Consider the following 22,266-nt stretch of genomic DNA (forward strand, 5'->3'; position numbering starts at 1 on the left):
AACAACACTCTGAAATGGTCTTTAAATACATGATTGTAAGAATCATTACACTTTATTAAAGAGCATTATTCAAAGGGGAAGTTCATCCCTGCGAAAAGTTTGTTGTAAAAAAGGCAGAAAAATAATTAAAAAAAATATTGGTGAAAGTTTGAGGAAAATCCATTAAATATTAAGAGTTAATAGAACTATAAGTTTTTGATTTGTGACATCATTCACGAGCAGCTGCCAAATATGTTGTGTAATATCAATGCAATAAAATTTCATCATTTTAATGTTTCGTGATGATCTATTTTTCATTTTTTTTAGGAGCATATGTGAAGTGATTTATATATGCAGAAGGTACAATAAACAACATTTTCATTGATTTTTTTAACCACACAATATGTCGGAAAGCTGCTCACATATGACGTCACAAATCAAATAATTATAATTCCAATTACTTTTTCACTCTTTGATGGATTTTCCTCAAACCTGCGCCAATATTTTTTATCATTTTTTCTGCTATTTTTTGACAAAAAACTTTTTGTCAGGGTGAACTTTCCCTTTAAATCACTTTTCAAATTTCATGTGATAGGCAGGAACATGATACAATATGAAAGCTTTATATTTACAGACATATTTGTATGGTATACACATCACACACATTCATAGATTTTATATTCTATGAGTCAGATTATATCATCAGAAAAAAAAAAATGCTTTTAAAAGTTGATACAAAAACTTGATTTTGAAAAATATATGCATACACACATTGTCTACATGTAAATTTGGATAAATAAATAAATGAAAGAAAATAGTGCCATAGGGAAATGGTAAAAACTATCAATCAAGGGCATAAGAAAGATTCACAGTGCATTAAATGAGTAAATTATTACCCGAGGGAAATGGTACAAGATATCGACCAAGGGAATATGAATATGAAAGGTGCTCTATTTATAGTAACTAATCCCCAAATGGAACTGGGGAATATGAAACATGGATGTGAAAAATAGGAGTTGAATTTGAAGAGCACTGTTACATGTACATGATAAAGTACCTTTGTACACAGTTAATTATTTTGAAAGATCAGACATCAAAAAGAGAATATACCATGATTAATGTTACACTGTACTTTGATACATTAAAATCTTTTACCATGTAGAGAGTTTAAAGTTTGCGCTTTGATTATTTAGAACATCAAATTTCAATATCCTGCTGTGCTTAGATGCAGCTTGAGCTTTTAAAGAAATTGTCCATTGTATACTTCAATTATTCAATATTTAAAAACAAATATAAAAAGATATTTTATGTTTAGAGTTACAATTTATGCTTTAACAGAATAACAAGTAAATGAACATATTATTTAGAACAACCAGTTCAGTAGAAAGAAAATGTCCATTGTATAAATCAATTATTCAATAGAATTACAACTAAATGAACATATTTCTTATTTAGAATAACATCAAACATCAAAATGCATTTTAGAATATGACAGCTTGTGAAAAATATAATTTATGGATATTGTCCATTGTATTGCTTATTTAGAATGATTTCAAATATCAAAATTCTTTTACAGTGTTTAGAATTACAGTTTGTGCTTTTAGAGTTACACATTTCAATCTGGGAATATATTTCCTGGTATCGCATTGCATTTTGCCCTTCCTTTTTGAAAGACTGCTATGCATAAAGTCTTTTGTATAGCATATTTTTTTAACCATAGGACTGTACATTACTTAGTTGAGAGCTTTTCTCTTATGACCAAAAGAGCTATTCAAATTTGTAAAGCAAAATTATTCCATGTCAATTATTCAATAGCACAACAAATATCAAATTATATTACGAGTAGGGTTACAGTTTGTGCTTTTATAGAAATTGTCCAATTGAATTATCCATTATTTAGAATTAGATCAGCATAAAAATGTGTATCCATAGTTAAAATGTATGCTTTTATCATTAATGGATACTGTCTATTGTACAGATTACTTAGAATAATATCAAACATAAAAATCCTTTGACTTTATACAGTTTGTGCTTACATAGAAATTGTCCAATGAACAGGCACATTTATTAAGAATAATATACTAGTAATAGGTTGGCTGTGTTTAGTTCTACAGTTTGTTATTGTCCAATGTACAGGTAAAATTATCACCATTTAATGTTTCATTAAACCCAATTCTATACAAACATTTAAAGAGCAAAGATATAAGTTCTCGATGCCTAGCACACTCCTAATACTTTTGACTAGATGACCCATATACAACAACTTTGAGCAATTAAGTACATTATTATCTGCCATGAATATTTCATAGAATGTCCATTATTGGCTTTACTAACTCATAAACAAGATCAAATTAAAAGAAATATATATTACAGGGCATATAAAACAAATTAGAAGAGTTATAAACCAGAAAGAGGAACGATAAATTAGTTGATATCAATAAGAAATTATCAAAATAAAAACTAAAAGAAATTAATTAATTGTGATTCCTTTATACCCCCAAACAGTAATAACATATTGATTGCACTCATTTTTGGGGAATAATACTGTAAAGTGTCCATATATCTGGCATTGTGTTCGTCTTTCCCTATTACACATTTCATGATTGTAAATTTCTGCTACAAAAGTGTAATTGAAAACAAAACTGCTAATCATTAAAAAAAAAAAAAAAAAAAAGAGGGAATTTCAGAAAACTCCATAAGATCATCATTATCCCAGAATCATAATTTCGATTGCACTGTATAAAGGATTAATATTTGGCCATGCTCAAAGTAGCCAATTGTCAACTACTTATCGCCATTTTGTAAATTTTAGGAAAACTTTTTTCAACAGTTCCATTTTCAAAGGTAACTATTGAAAATGCATGTTGGTGCATAATCAATCAAATACTTTGAACTTGCATAGAACGACCTTCCATAAAAAGTCAAATTATCGCCTATTAAAAGTCAAATAATTATTTTAAACCGGGGGGGGGGGGGGGTGGTTACAAAGTGTAAATCTGAAGTTATGAGATGGCAAATATTGATAGTTTTTGTACAGAGATGAAAATTACTGAGGATGTCTAAAGAACACCATTACAAATATTCAGCAATCTATTTGAACATGATTTGCAATATGTACATTTTGGTAAAAAGCTATAATAGATATTCAAAAGAGGTATGACATGACAGGAAGAGGGGGGGGGGGGCGATCTTGGGCACAATTTTAAGATGATCTCCTCACCCAAACCATGCATTAAACACAAATCTAAACCATTAATAATAGGGTTTTTGTTGAGATTGATAACACCGATAACATGCAATTAATCGTACAAATCAATTGTAAGATATACGTTAGATTTTGTGTCTCAGGACACAATAACTATAATGCAGCTCTCCACCATGACTAACAGGATACTATAAACACAAAGCTTTAAAGGTCAAGTCCACCCCAGAAGAATGTTGATTTGAATAAATGGAGAAAAATCAAACTAGCATAACGCTGAAAATTTCATTAAAATCGGATGTAAAATAAGAAAGTTATGACATTTTAAAGTTTCGCTAATTTTTCACAAAACAATGATATGCACAATTCAGTGACATGCAAATGAGCCAGTCGATGATGTCCTTCACTCACTATTTCTTTTGTTTTTTATTGTTTGAAATGAACAATATTTCATTTTTTACATATATAACAATAAGGACCAACTTGACTGAACCATATAGTATTAAACAATGCTAATTCCACAGGTTTAGGGAGGAGTTAATCATTGTTTCACCTGACAGTGAGGAGAAAATTAGAATTCATATTTCATATAATAAAATACAAGAGAAATAGTGAGTGGAAGACGTCATCAGTCTCATTGCATACCAACCAGGTTGTGCAGATAACTGTTTTGTGAAATTAAGCAAAACTTTATTAATGTCATAACTTTCTTATTTTACAACAGATTTTGATGAAATTTTCAGTGTTATGCTTGTTGGATTTTTCTCTTTTTATTCAAATCAACTGTTTGTTGGGGTGGACTTTTAATAGCTCATTGTACAATTAATTTTAACATATTGTGATCAATGCAATCGATTGTAAAAAAAGTATTCTACAACCCAGGGACCACCCAGTCAAATATGCTTTTTACACTGGATTTTCTTAATCCTGTACTATCACTGATCCCATACTATCCTTAACCCCGTAGTATTTTTTGTTCCCTTTTCACGCATGCCAAATTTTCTGCCTAACCCCGGCTAAGAATAAATGCTTGCTTATCTCAAACATAATCCAGTAATCCCTGACATGTGGGAGCCATTCATGAGTGCTCATCTATGATTGGATAACAGCGCTGGTTACGTTGCCCCTAGGGCAGTAATGGAGCACTGTCCTTGGCTTAGGCAGGTTTCTTTTTACACTAGCGATCTTAACCCCAGACTATCACTTTTAGCACTACAAATGCTAGGCTAAACCAGCTATTTTGCAGGGCCAAATAATCCCGTACTGGAGGTGGGGTTAGCCCACTTTGCAACAACGCTGTGAAAAAAGAAAGTGGGCTAAGCTTAACCCTGTACTAAAGGTGGGACTAAATGGCAAATTAGCACCACCTATAGTACGGGGTTAAGGAAATTTTCGCCAGTTTAAAAAGCATTATCAGAAAAAACGGGTATTAAAACTGCTGAATACTGAATTCTGTAATTCCCATAGGCTTTGAACAGGGATCACCCAGTTCCAGAATGCAATGGGTTAACCTGTTGACAACTGAATGCTGTAATTCCCATAGGCTTTGTACAGGGATCACCCGGTTCCAGAATGCAATGGGTTACCTGTTGACTACTGAATTCTGTGATACCCATAGGCTTTGTACCGAGATCACCCGGTTACAGTAGGCAATGGGTTAACCTGTTGACTACTGAATTCTGTAATTCCAATAGGCTTTGTACCGAGATCACCCGGTTACAGTAGGCAATGGGTTAACCTGTTGACTACTGAATTCTGTAATTCCAATAGGCTTTGTACAGGGATCACCAGCTTCTAGTAGGCAATGGGTTAACCTGTTGACAACTGAATTCTGTAATTCCCATAGGTTTTGTGCATGGAACACCTGCTACCCGTAGTCAACAGTTTTAAGTCAGGAAGATCATTGATATTACAAAGCTTTGAGAGCTGGATCAGGTCAATGCACATTCATTAATTTTTGGTGTACAAGTCACCCAAGAAGGATGCAAGTGAGAAAGGCAATTCAAGAACATAAATAAAGCACACTATACATGTACGTACATATCCCAAATATAACCAGGGCCCGGTAACATCAAGCTTAGCAATCGATCGTGAGCCTGAGCTTTACGACTGATCATACACAATAATCAATGCAATCGATCATAGAAAGCAGCCCCATGATCTATGCTACGGGTTCTGTCAGTAGCGTACGCAGAATTTTTTTAAAGGGGGGGGGGTTTCAAGCTGAACGAAATGTTGACAACCAACAAAAAAAAAGGTCTTCACCACAAATTATGTTGTTTCGTACCTCAAAAACGTTTGAAAAAAAGGTCTTCAAAAAATTTAAAGGGGGGGGGGGTTGAACCCCTGTAACCTCCCCCCTGCGTACGCCACTGGGTCCTGTATCATAAAAGATACAATCAATTGTAAATATCAAGCGTGTATGTCACACCCTCCTGATCCCCGTCTTACAAAGAATTGCGATATATTCAACTCAATTGCGATTGATCTAAATTTCGTCAGCAGCCATCCGAACTGTCGTATCACCCATACTACAGTGCAAATCCATTTCTGAGAAAATCAACTTCAAAATTTACTATAATTTTGACACTTTGTTCCCTAGTCTTACAAACATTTTTACTGCTAGAAAAATACATAGTTGGAGAGACAAAGACGATTGCTTGACACTGGCATCTTCAATTTTACACAAAACCAAGAGTCAGAGAAAATATTGCGAAAGAGCTACAGGCTCGTAATTTCGGTTTGAGCGGCTTAGATTTTCCCTGTACAAAAACGCCATGGGGGATACAACAGACCTTAAAGCCATTTCAATGCGCGCGATCAAGCAAAATGTTGTATTACTCTTTAAAGTGCAAGTCAAAGCATTGCTGATAAGACAGTTTGGCTGACCGCGCATTTGCATATAAAGTGTGCACAGTTTTTGTTCATTTTGCTACAGTACACTTTTGCAATGGGATTTAAGAATTTTATCAATAATTTGTATAGCAATACAGTGAGAATCTCCACATATCTCAGAAACTAAATTAATTGCTTTTCAAAATTTAACTATGTATGTAATAGGACTTGTACTTTCATTTTCTGTAAAAATCTCGAAACGTTTTTTTAACCAAAATTGACTGATACAACGGTTCAGATGGACGCCAACGATTTGTGAAATTAAGAGATAGCCATTTTTAATCAATCAAACTAGACTTGATTTGAATCAATCGCAATTATTCGTAAGACAGGGCACACGGATAAATCAATGGGAAATGGACAACATTTTTATTTTTATTTTACAAGTTGTAACAGAGCAGTTGCAGTTGATAACTTTCATTTATCTACAAGAATTACAAGATCTTGCAGAGCACAGTGCAGAACACTTTATAATGCCATCAAAGTGCAGAACATTTAATGCAGACACTGAGTACTGTATAAATATCACAGGACAAAATGGCGCACAGGACGAAGTAGCAAAACTAGAGACGGTTCATCTATTGATACTGTACAAGAGGCAATAAAATCTACGTGGACAGAATGGATGTCAGTGAATACTACCTCAGCGCTCTATGGCTATTCAGGGACACTTGCTTCTGCCTTAGGATTCCAATGTATGTGAGTTCAGGTCTTGTCATCTGTTCGCACAGCTGGTCCCCCTGAGCGTTTCTATTGAGAACAAAGCTATTAACATTTACACCGGGTGGATAGTAGACGCGACTATCACCCGCCTGCTTGGTAGAACCGATGCAGCGTTGCGAGAGTTCTTCGATCTTCCTGTCCAACTCGGCGACTTCACGTGCCATGCGATCATACCCAAAGGCCTCGATCTTCTGCCAGAGGGTTCTATTGAAGTACTGATAGAGGGCGCTGTCTCCCCAATTCCAAGCTCTGATGCGCGCCTTCATGGAGTCAGTCGGCGGTCGCACGGAGGTCTTACTCCTTGCGTTTTGGTTGAAGAAGACAATATCATCCATACTCCAGCATAGGATGTCTTTGAGTAGTATCAGAGATTCCTTGAAGTATTCCGCGATGAGAACGATGTCGAACCTCTGGTCGAGCTGCTGGATGTAACTGGTTACCCTTGGATCCTCCCGCTCCATATAACGAGAATCAAGTCCAATGTCAAAGAGCATTGGGTTGCGACCGACGTGTTTGGTGACCCTTGGCTCACTCTCGAAGTAAAGCTGAGGCCTCTTGAGGAACTGATCCAGTCTAACTCGGTACCTCCCGTCGAAGCGGTAGTAGTTGTACATGCTTTCGTATTGCGTGTCTGGGTTTCGAAGGAGTGCTATGTAGACCGTGTCGGAAGGCATCAGTTCTTCTGTGGCTGTGTACATGAAAAGTTACAAATCAAAAAGGAGCATGGGTTTAATCTCTTCAATCCATTACAGTTGCGATTAAAAGTCTTTAAACAGCAGGGCCATTCCTCAAAAAGTTCAATTCACTTCAATTCAATCAATCAATGACTTTCCTAATAAGAGAGTGACCCTTGGGAATGGTTTCACAAAACACATTGCCAATGAAGTAGCAAAAGCAGGTGGGTGTTTCATAAAGCTGTTCGTAAAGTTACGAATGACTTTACGCAGGACTGGAAAATGTTCTTAGGTCATAAATCAATTACTTAGGGATATCACATAGAACAAGGAAGGATCACCAGTCGTTCGTAGAGTCATTCGTATCTTACGAACAGCTTTATGAAACACCCACCTGGTGTATCAATTGTCAATATACATACCTTTTTGGTTATAGACCATGTGGTTGGCGATGATATTGTACTGGCCGTTGTTGGATTCCATGACGTATATCTTGCTGAATGGGCTCGGACTGCCAAGGTACACACCGGTCCTGGGCAACGCGAAGGACAGGTTGTGGTTCTCACCCCAACGGAAGAGGATGTTCTGCATAGTGGAACTGGAGCACTTGTGAGTCTTCACCATCACAATGTTGTTCTTGGGAGGACAATCTTTCTTTCGCCCTGTGGATAAAGTGAAACATTTTGGTACTAAGAACTTGGACTACTATGAACCGTTCGCAAGAAAGAAATCATATTCTGTGGTTTGGGCCAAATGAATGATGACACAGTGCCCTTAAAATGTAATCAAAATATATCAGAATGTTTTTATAAATCTATTGAATTCTGTCCCCTAAATTATATTAAAGGTATATGATGGAAAATAATTTTTAGAATTCTTGAATAAAAAAACCCTAAAAATCACAGCTTTACTCAATGCAAATTGCGAAATATCCACTTTGCACATGTATTTATAAAAGTACATAAAGTCAGGCACATTAATTCTAAAATGAATATGCATTAATAAAAGAATTTCATTAGTGTCTCCAATTTAAGTAGGCTTTAACCAATTGCCTACTGGAACCAAGTGATCCCTGTACAAAGCCTACTAGAATCACAGAATTCAATAGTCTACGGGTTAAAAACACAGTATCAACAACTTATGGCTTTGAAAATATGTCATGCATAACATAACACAATGCTCCTCTAAATGTATATCATAACTGATGTAATTGAAGAACATCCACACTGACTAGTACTTCTTACTTCGAGACCTATTTGCATCTTGGTCTTTATATTAACCTTATTGAGAGTGACACAATTGTCTGTTTGATGTAATTTTATTCTTTATAGTATTATCAACTTTACTTTCAAGCTGAATAATGATAACAATAATCCGCTTTTAATACATCGGAACAACGTGTCTAACATGCTTAACAGATATATTATTATCCCGGTCATCGGATTCAATCAGTCATTCCCCCACACAATGTATGCACATCCTCCACTCCATGGGGAGTATTCCAGTCAGTTGCTGGTGAGGCACACACAGTACTGGAAAATCTACAATGGCTTTCACATCCTACCCATTTAGCACCTGGGTCGAGAGTGGCAAAGTGTGGATTAACGCCTTGCCAAAGGACGCCAGACCGCGGTGGGATTCGAACACACGACCCTCTGTTTGCAAGGTAAGTGTCAGAACCACCAAACCATGGCTCCTCCACTATAGATATGAATATACGACTGTCCAACAGCACACTCGGTACAACCATTATGTACATACCTATGCTAGTATGCTGTTCTGGATGTCGTAAAAGATCCTGCACACCGCCGTCATATTTCTTGAATTTACTTGCACTGCCAGAGATTCTCATGTTCACCATATTGTTCCCACCTCCGCCTTCCTTGCTGGCGTCCATCGGCTCTAGTTCTCCATCGTCTGTTATCCTGAAGGCTTTCACTTGAGGCTGGACGAACTCGATGTTGCCACCTGCGCCAATCCTGTCAGCAGCCATGATGTGCATAGCACTCTGATTCAGCCTTACCTCACCGTCCCTGGGGAAATCATCATGAGGTAAAGGAATATCACCCCGAGCTATGGGGATATCACCCCGTGCCACAGGAATATCCCCCCTAAGAACACCAGTATCAACGATCCCACCGCTGCCACTGTATCTCAGGTTGTCTCCAACAGTACGGATATTACCAGTTCTAGACTTGTCCTGTGTTTCAGACTTCTGCAAGGCAGCATCCGCTTCACCTACCAACCTCATGGAAGCTTGTTTCTTAGTTTTCTCCTGGAGTCGTCTTTCCTGATCTAGCCAAGCATCTTCATCAACTGAACTAGAACTAGAACTAGAGCTGCTCTCGCTCCATTCATCCTGATCGTCGGCATCATCATCGCCATCGTCACTGTAATCTTCCATCTGGTTGAGCTGTTTGTCTATGACATCCCCCGTCATTTTGTTGATATTCGCACCCTTGATTCTTCTTAGCGAGTTCCTGCATGGAAAAGAGAGAATAATATGTAGTACAATTTGAAGACTATCAAAAGTGAGTACAGTTGATAGAGAATAGCAGACCTGGGGGCCGTTTCATAAAGCTGTTCGTAAGTTAAGAGCGACTTTAAGAATGACTGGTGAACCCTTCTTACGCGCTAAACCATCGCCAATGAATATACCATTTATCACAAGAAAGGATCACCAGTCATTCTTTAAGTCGCTCTTAACTTACGAACAGCTTTATGAAACACCCACCTGGAGTGCAATTGGTAATAAATATCACATGAGGTGAAAGATTGATCTATTCAACATGAAAAAATGTACCGGTATCTTTCACCAAATGAGAAATTGAATAATTACATTGTATGTTGTAGGACACATGTAAATGTAATACATGTATTAATGAACATGCGTAATCTACAAATGCTGCACAATTCAGCTGCAGAAATAGCAAGGAAAATACCAGAATGACTGCTTATGTTGGTCATTGAACAATATCTGTGGAATACCGGTAAATGAAATGACCATACCAACATACCTTGAAGTACCACACTTCCATCTTAACATATATAGGGGGGATTTGTAGCCCATTAATAACCCAAGGAAAATAAAAGATCTTTAATATTCCAACCCAAATCATTTGGGGACTTTTAAAGACATACATGTAAATGTAAAGGTAAAAAAAAAATCACACTAGTCATTTTATTGAATTATAAAATAGGTTTTGTGATCACAGCTGGTGTTAAGTATATTAATGTTCTACTTGTTACCTACATGTATGTCAATATTGTAATAATCTGACTTGTGCAATATTGGCCCTAACCTCATTGAATACATCTGCTATCCCATTCTGAGCAATCATTTTTTGTGGTGTGAAATGGGTTCCACAAGGTTCCACAAGTAATATTGGTGAATGAGAGAGTCTACCCCAACACATACATATTTCTTATCCTGAACCATCCAATATCAGGTAGTGTGAATAGGGTTCTGCATGGAATACTATTGCATTTGAAAAATCTATTCTGGTGGGTTACATACCATTCTGAGCCATTCAATGATGAGTAATTTGTATGGGGTTCTAATGTAATACTGGATAGTGTAAATAAGGTTATAATACAGGGTAGTGTGAATATGGTACTGATATAGTGTAGTGTAAATGAGATTCTAACATTTTGCGATTGGGTAGTGTAAATGAGGTTATTACATTTGGTAATGTGAATGAGGTTACAATATTGGATTGTGTGAATGGGGTTCTAATATGGTTAGTGTGAATAAGGTTCTCATATTAGAAAGTGTGAATGAGGTTCTAATATAAGGTAGCGTGGATGGGTTCTAATATTGGGTAGTGTGAATGAGACTTTAATAATGGGTAGTGTGAAGGAGGTTCTAATAATGGGAAATGTGAATGGGGTTCAAATATTGGGTAGTGTGAACGAGGTTCTAATATTGGGTGGTGTCACTAGTGTGAATGAGGCTCTGATAAGTGTGAATGAGGTTCTGATATTGGGCAGTGTGAAGGGGGTTCTAATAATGGGAAATATGAATGGGGTTCAAATATTGCATAGTGTGAACGAGGTTCTGCATGTAATATTGGGTGTAACACTGTGAATGGAGTTCTAATATTGAGCAGTGTGAATGAGGTTCTAATATTGGTTAGTGTGAATGCAGTTCTAATATTGGGTAGTGTGAATGAGGTTCTTACATGTACATTGGGTGATAGAAATGCGGTTCTAATAATTAGGGATAGTGAATAAGGTTTTATTATTTAGTGCAAATGGGGTTCCAATACTGAGCATGAGAGACTCTACCCCAACACATGGTACATAATTTATGAAACCTGCCTGTATCAATGTAGGCTCTAGACCATAAATGTCAGAGGATTCCCTAAAGAGAATCTCAACCCCTGCCACAGAGTCTATTGAATCAAACTTCATGTCTGGTTCCTTTCTTAAAAGGGAAATCCAATCTTGACAATAAACTTGAAAATAACATTTCAGTCTGTTTTTACCCTGGTATATCTCATGACCCTGGTAATCAGTTTTCTGATTTTGTTTTTTAGTAGAAATGGGAAAACTTGAAAGGAGAAAACTAAAAAAATGTGCACATAATGAATGGATAATTGAGAACTTGAGATCATGTGTTAAAGGGGAAAAAATACATGGGGATGGGGCAATTTAGCCCCCAAAATTCCCAAAACATCCAAGGAAATTCAAAAGGTGAAAACTTTAATCTTACGAAGTAAAAATGCTCGTCTGTAAAATTGTATTTGATTTGTATTACTTAAATATTACTTTGTATTATGTTTTGAATGGAAATGGAATAAAGAATTGAATACTGAATAGAAATAAAAGTGGATATTTGAGATCATGTGTTAAAGGGGAAAAAATACATGGGGATGGGGCAATTTAGCCCCTGAAATGCTCAAAACAGCACAGGAAACTAAAAAAAAGGGAGCCCTGGAAAATCCCCATTTGTTGCCATTTTAAAGCTTGTAGCAGATTCAGGTAGTATTAGTTGTTGAAAGTTTATTAATTTAAAAATTATTTTTTTGCATGATGTATAAGCCAGTTCGTAGTTCCACTCTGCTCATGATCAGAAAATTATGCGCATGATCAGAGGAAGGTCATTTGTACTATTGACATGGTGGTTTACAAATTAATAAGATAAGCACCATCTTTGATGTCTTGATCATTCATATATTCTTTTGAATTGTGCTTTTCGCTTACATCCACAACAATGCATCCACGAACAACTGGTATTTCACAGTTTGCCAAGTACATTATGCATTCAAAGTAGAAATGCAAAAAATACCTTGATAGAGCGTTCAATGGTGTGCTATTCTAGTCACCTGGTCTTTTCAATTTCTTCATCCTGCTATGTAAGGCATCCTTACATAATGTCTTGCTTTGAAATCTGCCTATCTCATTGAAAGAAATGAAAGGTCATTTGACCAAAATTGTCCATGAAGTAACTACGTACAAGTCTATCAATCTACTAGTATTGTGTGTAATATCATCCCCGTACATTTACATAGATGATGATAAATTTCACAATTCAAATCCTAAATTTTGCGAGTTCAGCTGTGACGATATTGATGGTGCAGATATTTACATGTAGGTACCATGTCAAAGTCTGTGCCATGTCTTTAAAAAAGCAGCTTTCCCACAAGCCCCATTGTTTTGTCTATAATGAAATGTGAGAAATGGCAATGAAAGGACGCTTGCAAGATTTTCAAGCAAAAGATGCAGCTCTGATTTTCTACAATTTCTACTATACATGTAAATCCAACTAATGGTAAATGGTGGTGATTTTTTACCTCATTGCTAAGAAAGCATGAATGATTGTAAGCAAGCAACCAGAGGACCGACAGCTTAAGGTCTTCTCCAAGGACCTGGTAATGAGGATTATTGCCTAGTGCACCAAGTGGGAATCGAACCCGGGTCACCTTAGTCCGAAACCCCCGCTCTACCGACTGAGCTATTGAACGAAAACATGGTTTGAATAAAAATATTTTTAAAAAATAATGTACTCACGGTGGAGCATCATCGGATGAAGAATCGACCTTGACAACGTCTTTGACATCGGCGCTATCATCCCGATACATGATCATGAGAATGCAGACAGTCACAAGCAGACCTGCTATGCATAGCATCATGTATGTTCTTACCATAGAAGACATGTTTCTCTGTATAGGAGGGGGAGGGGGAGAGAGATAAACAAGAATGAAAGTGTGAAAAATGTAAATTAAAGCTAAATGACTGTAGTTGCAGTAAAATACTGATTTTGTGAGAAAGTCTGTAAAACCAAGGTTAAGTATTACTATATCATCGTGGATCTAGATCTGGTACAGTTACATAAACTGAACTTTGTGAAATCATAATATCTAAGCTAAAAACGATCACACTGAAGATCGCCAACACAGATAGGCACACGTGGGACACTGTATTATTATTGCTGGAATAAAGACCCGACGTAAGTGACAGAATCCGCGCTTATTTTGCTTATTTCTCAGCAATTACACAATTTCTTCCAGAATCCTTTGGCACATATTTTTTTTCATACAGACACTTTGGTGATCATTATATTAAATTCTGTAAAAAGTCATTTTGAGATTGTCCCCACAACTGGAATTTATCTTTAATGTGTGAAGAAGATACTGTACAGTTCTAAAACTAGCTTAGTGGAAACCAGTTTTAGTGGAGATGTGTAAAGGGAACAATCATTGACTAAAATGTCAGGAACGGGCGTTATACATACATGAACTATTAGACCCCGTTCTCATCAAAGTTCTAAAAATAGCTTAGTGGAAACCAGCTTAGTGGAGATGTGTAATGGGAACAATCATTGACTAAAAATTTCAGGAATGGGCATGTCATGATACATGAACTATTAGACCCCGTTCTCATTAAAGTTCTAAAACTAGCTTAGTGGAAACCAGTTTTGTGGAGATGTGTAATGAGAACAATCATTGACTAAAATTTCAGGAATGGGCATATCATGATACATGAACTATTAGACCCCGTTCTCATTAAAGTTCTAAAACTAGCTTAGTGGAAACCAGCTTTAGTGGAGATGTGTAATGAGAACAATCATTGACTAAAATTTCAGGAACGGGTGTTATATGATTTGTCTGACATTGATAAACTGGTGGTACAATACATGTAAAAACCATTTCATTTCTTTGAGAAAAGGACATTTTATTGACTTTTTACTCGATGACATACATATGTGTATATGAGGAAACTGCTCACATATGACATCGTATATAAAATACTCCCAAGGGAGTGGAGGATGTGCACACATTGTGTGCGGGAATGACTGATTGAATCCGATGACCTGGGTAATAATATATCTGTAAAGCGCTTAGACATGTCCTTCCGATTAAAGCGCGATATAAAAGCGGATTATTATTATTAAAAATACAAATAACCTATTTCAATCTTTGATGGAATTTTCCTCAAACTTTCACCAATATTTTTTTCCTGCTATTTTTACAACATAATTTTTGTGAACTTTCCCTTTGAATAAGAGTTGTAAACAGAGTATGATAGTGAACTATCACAAGCTGTTGTGCAAAGTACTTTACAAAATGTCAACTGGTACCAAATTATATGCTGTTACTATAATTCCATTCTGCTTATTAAAAAAAACTGTTGATTGACAATCCAATTATCATGTAGTACCTGCCTCATCCAGTAAACATGATACAAAACCAAACACTAGATTGCAATCAATACTGAGCCAACCCTGCTGTCCAATAACAAAAGGAAGCAACTCCGTGGAAAGAGTTTTTGTCAATAGTAAATGGGGAAAGTGTGTTATTGTTTTATTAGGAAATAGTTAATTGCTTCTGAAACGTCTCTATTTCAGAAACTGAAGGCTATGCAACTCCAATTCCTTTATTACAGCATCATAAGTACATGTACATGTTGTAGAGCATACAGGAAATATCCAAAACAAAGAGAAGTCAATTTTGAGAGAGAAAAAAAAGAGAATTGCTACCATTTGTCACTGTATGGCAGAATGGCTTCATTTATCAGGGCCCATGCCTCATGAAAGATTCATTTTATTAAAAAGTACAGTCACACCTTCCACAAACATGACTTCTGCATAAAAATTTACTGCTGTGTACCACTCAAAGCACTCGCATGCAGGCCTACATGTACAATGTAAAGTCCTCAACTTCAAGTACATGTCATTAGAGTTCTTGGAACAGTCTACCAGAAGAGTGTCTCAGCGCTTTCAGTGAATTCTTTTTAAAAATTGAGTCGATCAAAACAAAAATTGTTTACCCATTTCTGTTTTGATTTTGGTTATTAAATCAACATGAGTTTCCAAAGCAACAGACATTCACATTTCTTGAAAACTATGCATCAACCGGTGTGTTGGCTCAGTTGGTAGAGCGTCCGTCTTACAACCTAGCGCGATAACTAGCGCGATAATTGCGTCTCCATTACAAATAATCTCGGGATTGTTCAGATCAGAAATAGCGCGGTAATTTGAAAACTCGGGCTGGTGCAGACGGCCATATTGATCTGTTAGGGTCCATTAATAGTACATGACAAATAAAAATATTTTGCTCAAAGCAGGGAGTATAAATGATGTGTCTGATGAAAAATACTCGTGAATTTTTGAGAAATGGCATATTTTTAAAATGATATCACATAGGAGGAGCTACTCTTCTATGAAGTCACAAGACTCTACAATCAACCAGGGCAGGGGGGGGGGGGAGAGGGGGGAGGGGGTGGTCACTGCCATTGAAGAGTTAGCATCCATGAGAATCATCCTGTAAAAAAATACCCTAAACAAGGATTAAAGGGCAGGCCGCTTGGACACTCTTAATGCTGATTTGTGCAGATGTCTCAGATTCGCTACTCGATTCAAGTTTATAGGCAATCAAAATTTAATAGGCTTTTTCCTCATTTTTGGCGTTTTAGACACTCTATTCACGTTCCGCCTGCGCATGAAAACACCCATTTTTCTAATCTTTTTTCTTGCAGATGCTGTCCACTTTTCAATGACAAAATACAACAGATGAAAAAATTGTTTACCCATTTCTGTTTTGATTTTTGTTATTAAATCACCATGAATTTCCAAAGCAACAGACATTCACATTTCTTGAAAACTATGCATCAACCGGTGTGTTGGTTCAGTTGGTAGAGCGTCCGTCTTACAACCGGGAGGTCGAAGGTTCAAACCCCGGCCAATTCAAGCTATTATTTGAAGCAATGTCTGTTTGCCTGTTTCCGAAATCAGGATATTTGTTAACTTGATGAAGTATCACATGTAATCCTGGCTAAGTAACAGTGACATAAAGTACTGTATACAGTACACCACAGGCTAGCATCATGCAGATGGCGTGCACATACACTTTACGTCCACATGCGTGTACACCAGACTTGCGCTTGGGTTTGATGAAATGAGAATACAGATATCATGGACCAATAATTTTCTATGTAGGCACAATAGGAAAATGACAAATTTCCGGAGGAGGCGTGTATGAATCCCGGGGGGGGGGGGGGGGGGGGGGGCCACTTCCATTGATGAGTGGATACCATGCGCGACCATGGGGTCTCGAAAAGCACCCTAAACACGTATTTTCCATATTCTGAAAATGCACCCCTTAACAAGTATTGGCGTGTGAAACCCTACCCTTAACAAGTATTGGAAACAAACCGATAATCTTGCCAAGTATTCCCTGAATTGACCCCCTAAACAAGTACAGCACTGATATTTTGGTTGTTATGTCATGGACGTCGGTCGTCGGTTTTACCTTTACCTCCCACATCTCGTGCAAATTGTACTCTAAACACGTAGTGTTGACTCTTGGGGCAAAAAGTACATCCTTTGGCTTTATAAAAATTAAAACATTTTTTTTTATACCCTCGCAAATTTGACCCTAAACACGTAGCTTTCCTAGCGCAAATAGATACCCTTTTTTCATTATTTTAGTGTTTTTGACACCCTTTAATATTACGTTAAGTACGTAACGTGCCCTATCTTGAAAAAGACATCCTTCTTACGTGTTTTTTTTGGTCGCGCATGGTATCCACTCGTCAATGTAAGTGCCCCCCCCCCCCCCCCCCCCCCCGAGTATGAATATCATGGTCCCTAGTCAAAGCTGAACCATGGCTGATGTATTTTCTGTTGAGTTAATCAATCAGATGGGCAAAATATATGTTTATATCTTTTCTCCAAAATGCCTCATTCAGGGTAATATAATTCCTGGTGTACATTAGGTGTAACAGCCCTTTATTGTGATGCAAAACACAAAAGCACACACTACAAGTACATGTATGTGTGCTTAAGTTTAGTATTACAATGTACATATGGATAGGTTGATTTGTTTGAAGAATTTCTTATCTGATCCCAACACCAGATGATAAACTTCTCATACCAAACTGAACTGCTGTTTAACCAAATGGTCCTTGAACCGCCCGAGACCGCCCTTCCTGTTTCACACTGAACCGCCCTTTACCGCCCGTACGTTTTATTTGCGCTATAGTATCTCTTGTATATGATTTACCGTGCTAATATTGCGTGTGCATACTGTATAGGTTGGCTGCTATATAGATCTGCATAGAAAAGTGTATGCTCCTATTGAGTATAATAGAGAACAAGTGGAATGCCTCTGGCCGTCTCACCTGCATCACGCGATTCAATATAGCAGCAGTGCTGATTTTGAAAACTACTATAACTCGCACAAGATGTTCAGTGATACTTGGTTACTCTTATTTCCACGTTTTATGAACTAGACCAATACACTTATAGAGATATGATGGCAATTCAACAAATACCCCCAACGTGGCCAAAGTTCTTTGACCTTACATGACCTTTGACCTTGATCATGTGACCTGAAACTCGCACAGGATGTTCAGTGATACTTGATTACTATTATGTCCAAGTTTTATGAACTAGACCAACACACTTTCAAATTTATGGCTGTAATTCAACAAATACCCCAATTTGGCTAAAGTTCATTGACCCTAAATGACCTTTGACCTTGATCATGTGACCTGAAACTTGCACAGGATGTTCAGTAATACTTTATTACTATTATGTCCAAGTTTCATGAATCAGATCCATAAACTTTCAAAGTTATGATGGTAATTCAACAGATACCCCCAATTCGGCCAAAGTTCATTGACCCTAAATGACCTTTGACCTTGGTCATGTGACGTGAAACTCATGCAGGATGTTCAGTGATACTTGATTAACCTTATGTATAAGTTTCATGAACTAGGTCCATATACTTTCTAAGTTATGCTGTCATTTCAAAAACTTAACCTCAGGTTAAGATTTGGTGTTGACGCCGCCGCCGCCGTCGTCGCCGTCGGAAAAGCGGCGCCTATAGTCTCACTCTGCTATGCAGGTGAGACAAAAACCGATTGACACGCATCGGTGTGTTGCAAGTTCCAGACTGTTGCGCAGTCGATCTCAGCAAAAATGGCTGCTTCCACGTCTCGGAAAACCAGAAGCTCGGGCGTTGCTATACGATGAAGAGTTCATCAAAACGTTGGATATCACGCAGAGTGACATCGAAGTCGATATGAATAATTCAGATTTGAGTTGGAATTAATTTTTGACATATTTTATCCCACATTTGGCGAAAACTAGTTTTATTTTCATTCTGTCAGTAATACTTTAAATTTTTTTGAAGGCGTGGGACTGGGGCGGCTGAAACCTGAACTTTTGCTTTTATTTCTCAAAGCAAAGGTCAATATATTCGTACATCTGATTGAACTTTGCCATGTACCATTCTATTAAACAGGTCCTATGCTACAAAATAAATATAACTTGTAATGAACAAAAATAAAGTTATAAAAAACTGTTTCGATTTGATGGGAACAATGCCTACTTATGACCAGTTCTATTATTTCCTCTAGTGAGAGATTGCCATTATGCATTATAATCTGTAGGTGCTATAGGGTTAAGAAGAGTCATAAAGGGCAGGTCCACCAATAAACAAAGGTTGTTTACAATACAAGTGTGCTTTTCAGTCTACAGTTTAACCCAGATTATCGTTACACTCATCTTTTTTTATTACTCATAAGACCTTCTTTCTTAGCCCATGATAAATACTAAGCCGGAATTAAGAATTCTAACAAGATTTGCACAGCTTTAAATATGAATATTGATGATTTTGCACAATGCAGCATGCACTTTATCGTGAACTTCAACTTTCCGTCATTTTGTTTGTGATAACATTTGGCTACAAGTTCAACTCATGGTGACCAGATTTGGACAGTCGAAATACGAGACACTTTGAGATCAGATCAGTTGTGCAATATTAATAAGCCTAACATTTTCATAAGGCTTAACATGCTAGAGGGTACATTTATTGAGAAAAAAATCTTTGAGCGAGCGAAGCGAAAGAGAATAAATTTGTGACAGATTTTGACATACTATTATAAACACAATACCAATTTTTCCCATTTTGCTAGTACTGTGCATAAAACTCTAATGCTTGAATATTCTCACATAAATGTGTTTAAAATCGTGAAATACTGGATAGAACGGTGTCCCAGACTGCAGGGACACCGTTGGCGATCAGCTGTCCCGGTTCACCAATTTTAGACAAAGAGCTCTCAGCTGTTCATTGTAATTTGACGGGCATTTTCGATAGATTTACCCTGTTGTAGAATCAATCCCCGTCGGTTTGCGGAAACTCGCTATCAATACCGAGGCAAAACATGCATTGTGTTAAAAAAAATAAAAATATATTGGTCAAACCAAGCGTCATTATAAGACACGAGTACAGGAGCACCTGGGGAAGGACAAAAACTCCCATATCTGGAAACACCTGCAATCATCACCCCAATGCTTGTCAGAATGCAATACCCACTGTTTCAAAATTCTCGATACTGCTCAAACAGATTTTCAACTAAAAATAAAAGAAGGGCTTTTCATCAAATGGAAACAACCTCAACTAAACCAACAGGTGTACAATTACAAATAATGTTATCCATTTAATTAACCCACCCCTATCTGATAAATCCATAGACACTGTAAATTTTTTTTTTTTTTTTTTACCTCACTCCATTTAACAATTGAATTCATTCCTTGTAATCTTATGTAACTACATTCTTGAAATTTTACTTGACATCCTAACTGTATAAATACCAATGACTCTGTTTATAATTTTCAGGCTGATGATGAGGTGCGACACCTCGAAACATGTTCCGTTTATCAAAATGTTATAAATGTTCTATTCTTTATTTTTGTCTTCAAAAAATAAAAAATAAAAAATAAAAACAAGGTTCGTTGCTGTGCATGTTCGTAGCGGTTCTAAAATGATGAATGAATGGGAGCGGCTAAATTGCAAGAAACTATTAACACCTGAAATTTTTGAATAATGAAATTCTGGAGTATATAATTTGTTTGTCGCCCGTCTGCAATATTGCCCTGCCAACTTTTTTCCCCGACGACAAAATATGGTTCATTTAGTCAAAGTCTACACATCATGAATATTCATCAGTGTGAATCGAAACATTATTGACAACGGCCCGTGTAACTGGATAATCCTTGCGCACACAATCATGGGAAGGTTGTGTGTTCAAATATGAACAAATAATATGAAAATGTTATCCTTATTTTATAAAAACTGAGGCGAGACTTTGAACAAAATAACAGTAGCTTTGGTTACAATCGTGCTTACAAAAAGTGAATAGAATGTCCCATATTTAGGTCTACATTGTAAATCTCAAAAAGTTTGATCAGACAGCCGGGCCCGGCATTTACCATTCTCCCGCCAGACGGTCGCTTCGCTCCCTCAAGTCTATTGATTTTTCAATCAACAGTGTTGGCAAGTATGTAATCAAATTTGAGAAGTAAAATTATTCCCTGCGTACATGTAGAGCTTACGTGTAACAGCTGTTCTGTAGCTTCTGCTCTAGCCAGGAATAATACAATTAATGTTCGTTAAATACAGACCTCCAAAAATAAGTAATACATGTACAGTGTAGTTAGTATATAAAGGCCAAAAATAAAAAATAAACAGATAAACATAGCAAGTGTAGGTAACATTTTACTTGGTGTACATACCGGTAGGCAAACAATCCTAGTAACTTTCACTGATGCAAACTGAAGCAATCGATGACAGTGAATGTAGCCCATGTTGCTGACAATCAGCTACAATAGTAGACTGTAGTGATGTCCCAATGTGATTATATTACCAGCAAGAGCAGTGGCATTTTTTTACAACTGAACCTTGGCACCATAAATATGATGGCACTAGCAAAAGCATCAAATAAACGGATGTTTCATGACGGATGAACACCTAGCTGCAATATTTTCCTTCCCTGTTGGATTTATAATTTCATGGAGTATTTATAACACCACTCCTTTTTATCTCTCTGTGTTTACCGTTGTATTTTTGTGGGCTTTGCATTATATGTATACAGGCCTACAAGTACATACCGTACTGTATACATCTGTCCACCATAATATCTGATGAACATACATCAGTATCTGGCATCACCATAGTCTTCACAACTCAGACCCTACCAATGTACAGAACTAATTTATTTTATTTCGTTTTATTTATTTACACATTCCAATAATAAACAAAGTACATGTATCATATCTCAACATAAAGCAAATAACATAATGATTAACAAACATAACATTATTCTAATAAAAATATAGGCCTACTTGAATATGTTCTTTTTTACTCTTTATCAATTTTATCATTCATGGTTTATTGATCTACTGTACATGTAAGGCCTACATGTACTTGACCTTGGAGTATAACTGCAGGCAGCCTATAGGTCCTACATGTACATGTATATAGTAAGTGATTGTATTAAGTACTG

At 36.8% G+C, this 22,266-nt stretch overlaps 1 protein-coding gene across 1 annotated transcript; it reads right to left on the reverse strand.

The window, feature by feature from the left end:
* Positions 1–6,112: 6,112 nt before the first annotated feature.
* LOC135157831 (uncharacterized) lies at positions 6,113–21,896 on the reverse strand. Its single transcript, XM_064114809.1, has 5 exons — positions 21,497–21,896; positions 13,486–13,637; positions 9,235–9,953; positions 7,896–8,135; positions 6,113–7,487 (listed from the first exon to the last, which is right to left on the reverse strand). Exons 1-5 carry the CDS (start codon positions 21,566–21,568, stop codon positions 6,715–6,717), a joined length of 1,956 nt encoding a protein of 651 aa, XP_063970879.1. The 5' UTR covers positions 21,569–21,896; the 3' UTR covers positions 6,113–6,714.
* Between the last annotated feature and the right edge of the window lie 370 nt (positions 21,897–22,266).

This window comes from Lytechinus pictus, unplaced genomic scaffold, assembly GCF_037042905.1.
Source record: "Lytechinus pictus isolate F3 Inbred unplaced genomic scaffold, Lp3.0 scaffold_20, whole genome shotgun sequence".
NCBI lineage: Eukaryota > Metazoa > Echinodermata > Echinoidea > Temnopleuroida > Toxopneustidae > Lytechinus > Lytechinus pictus.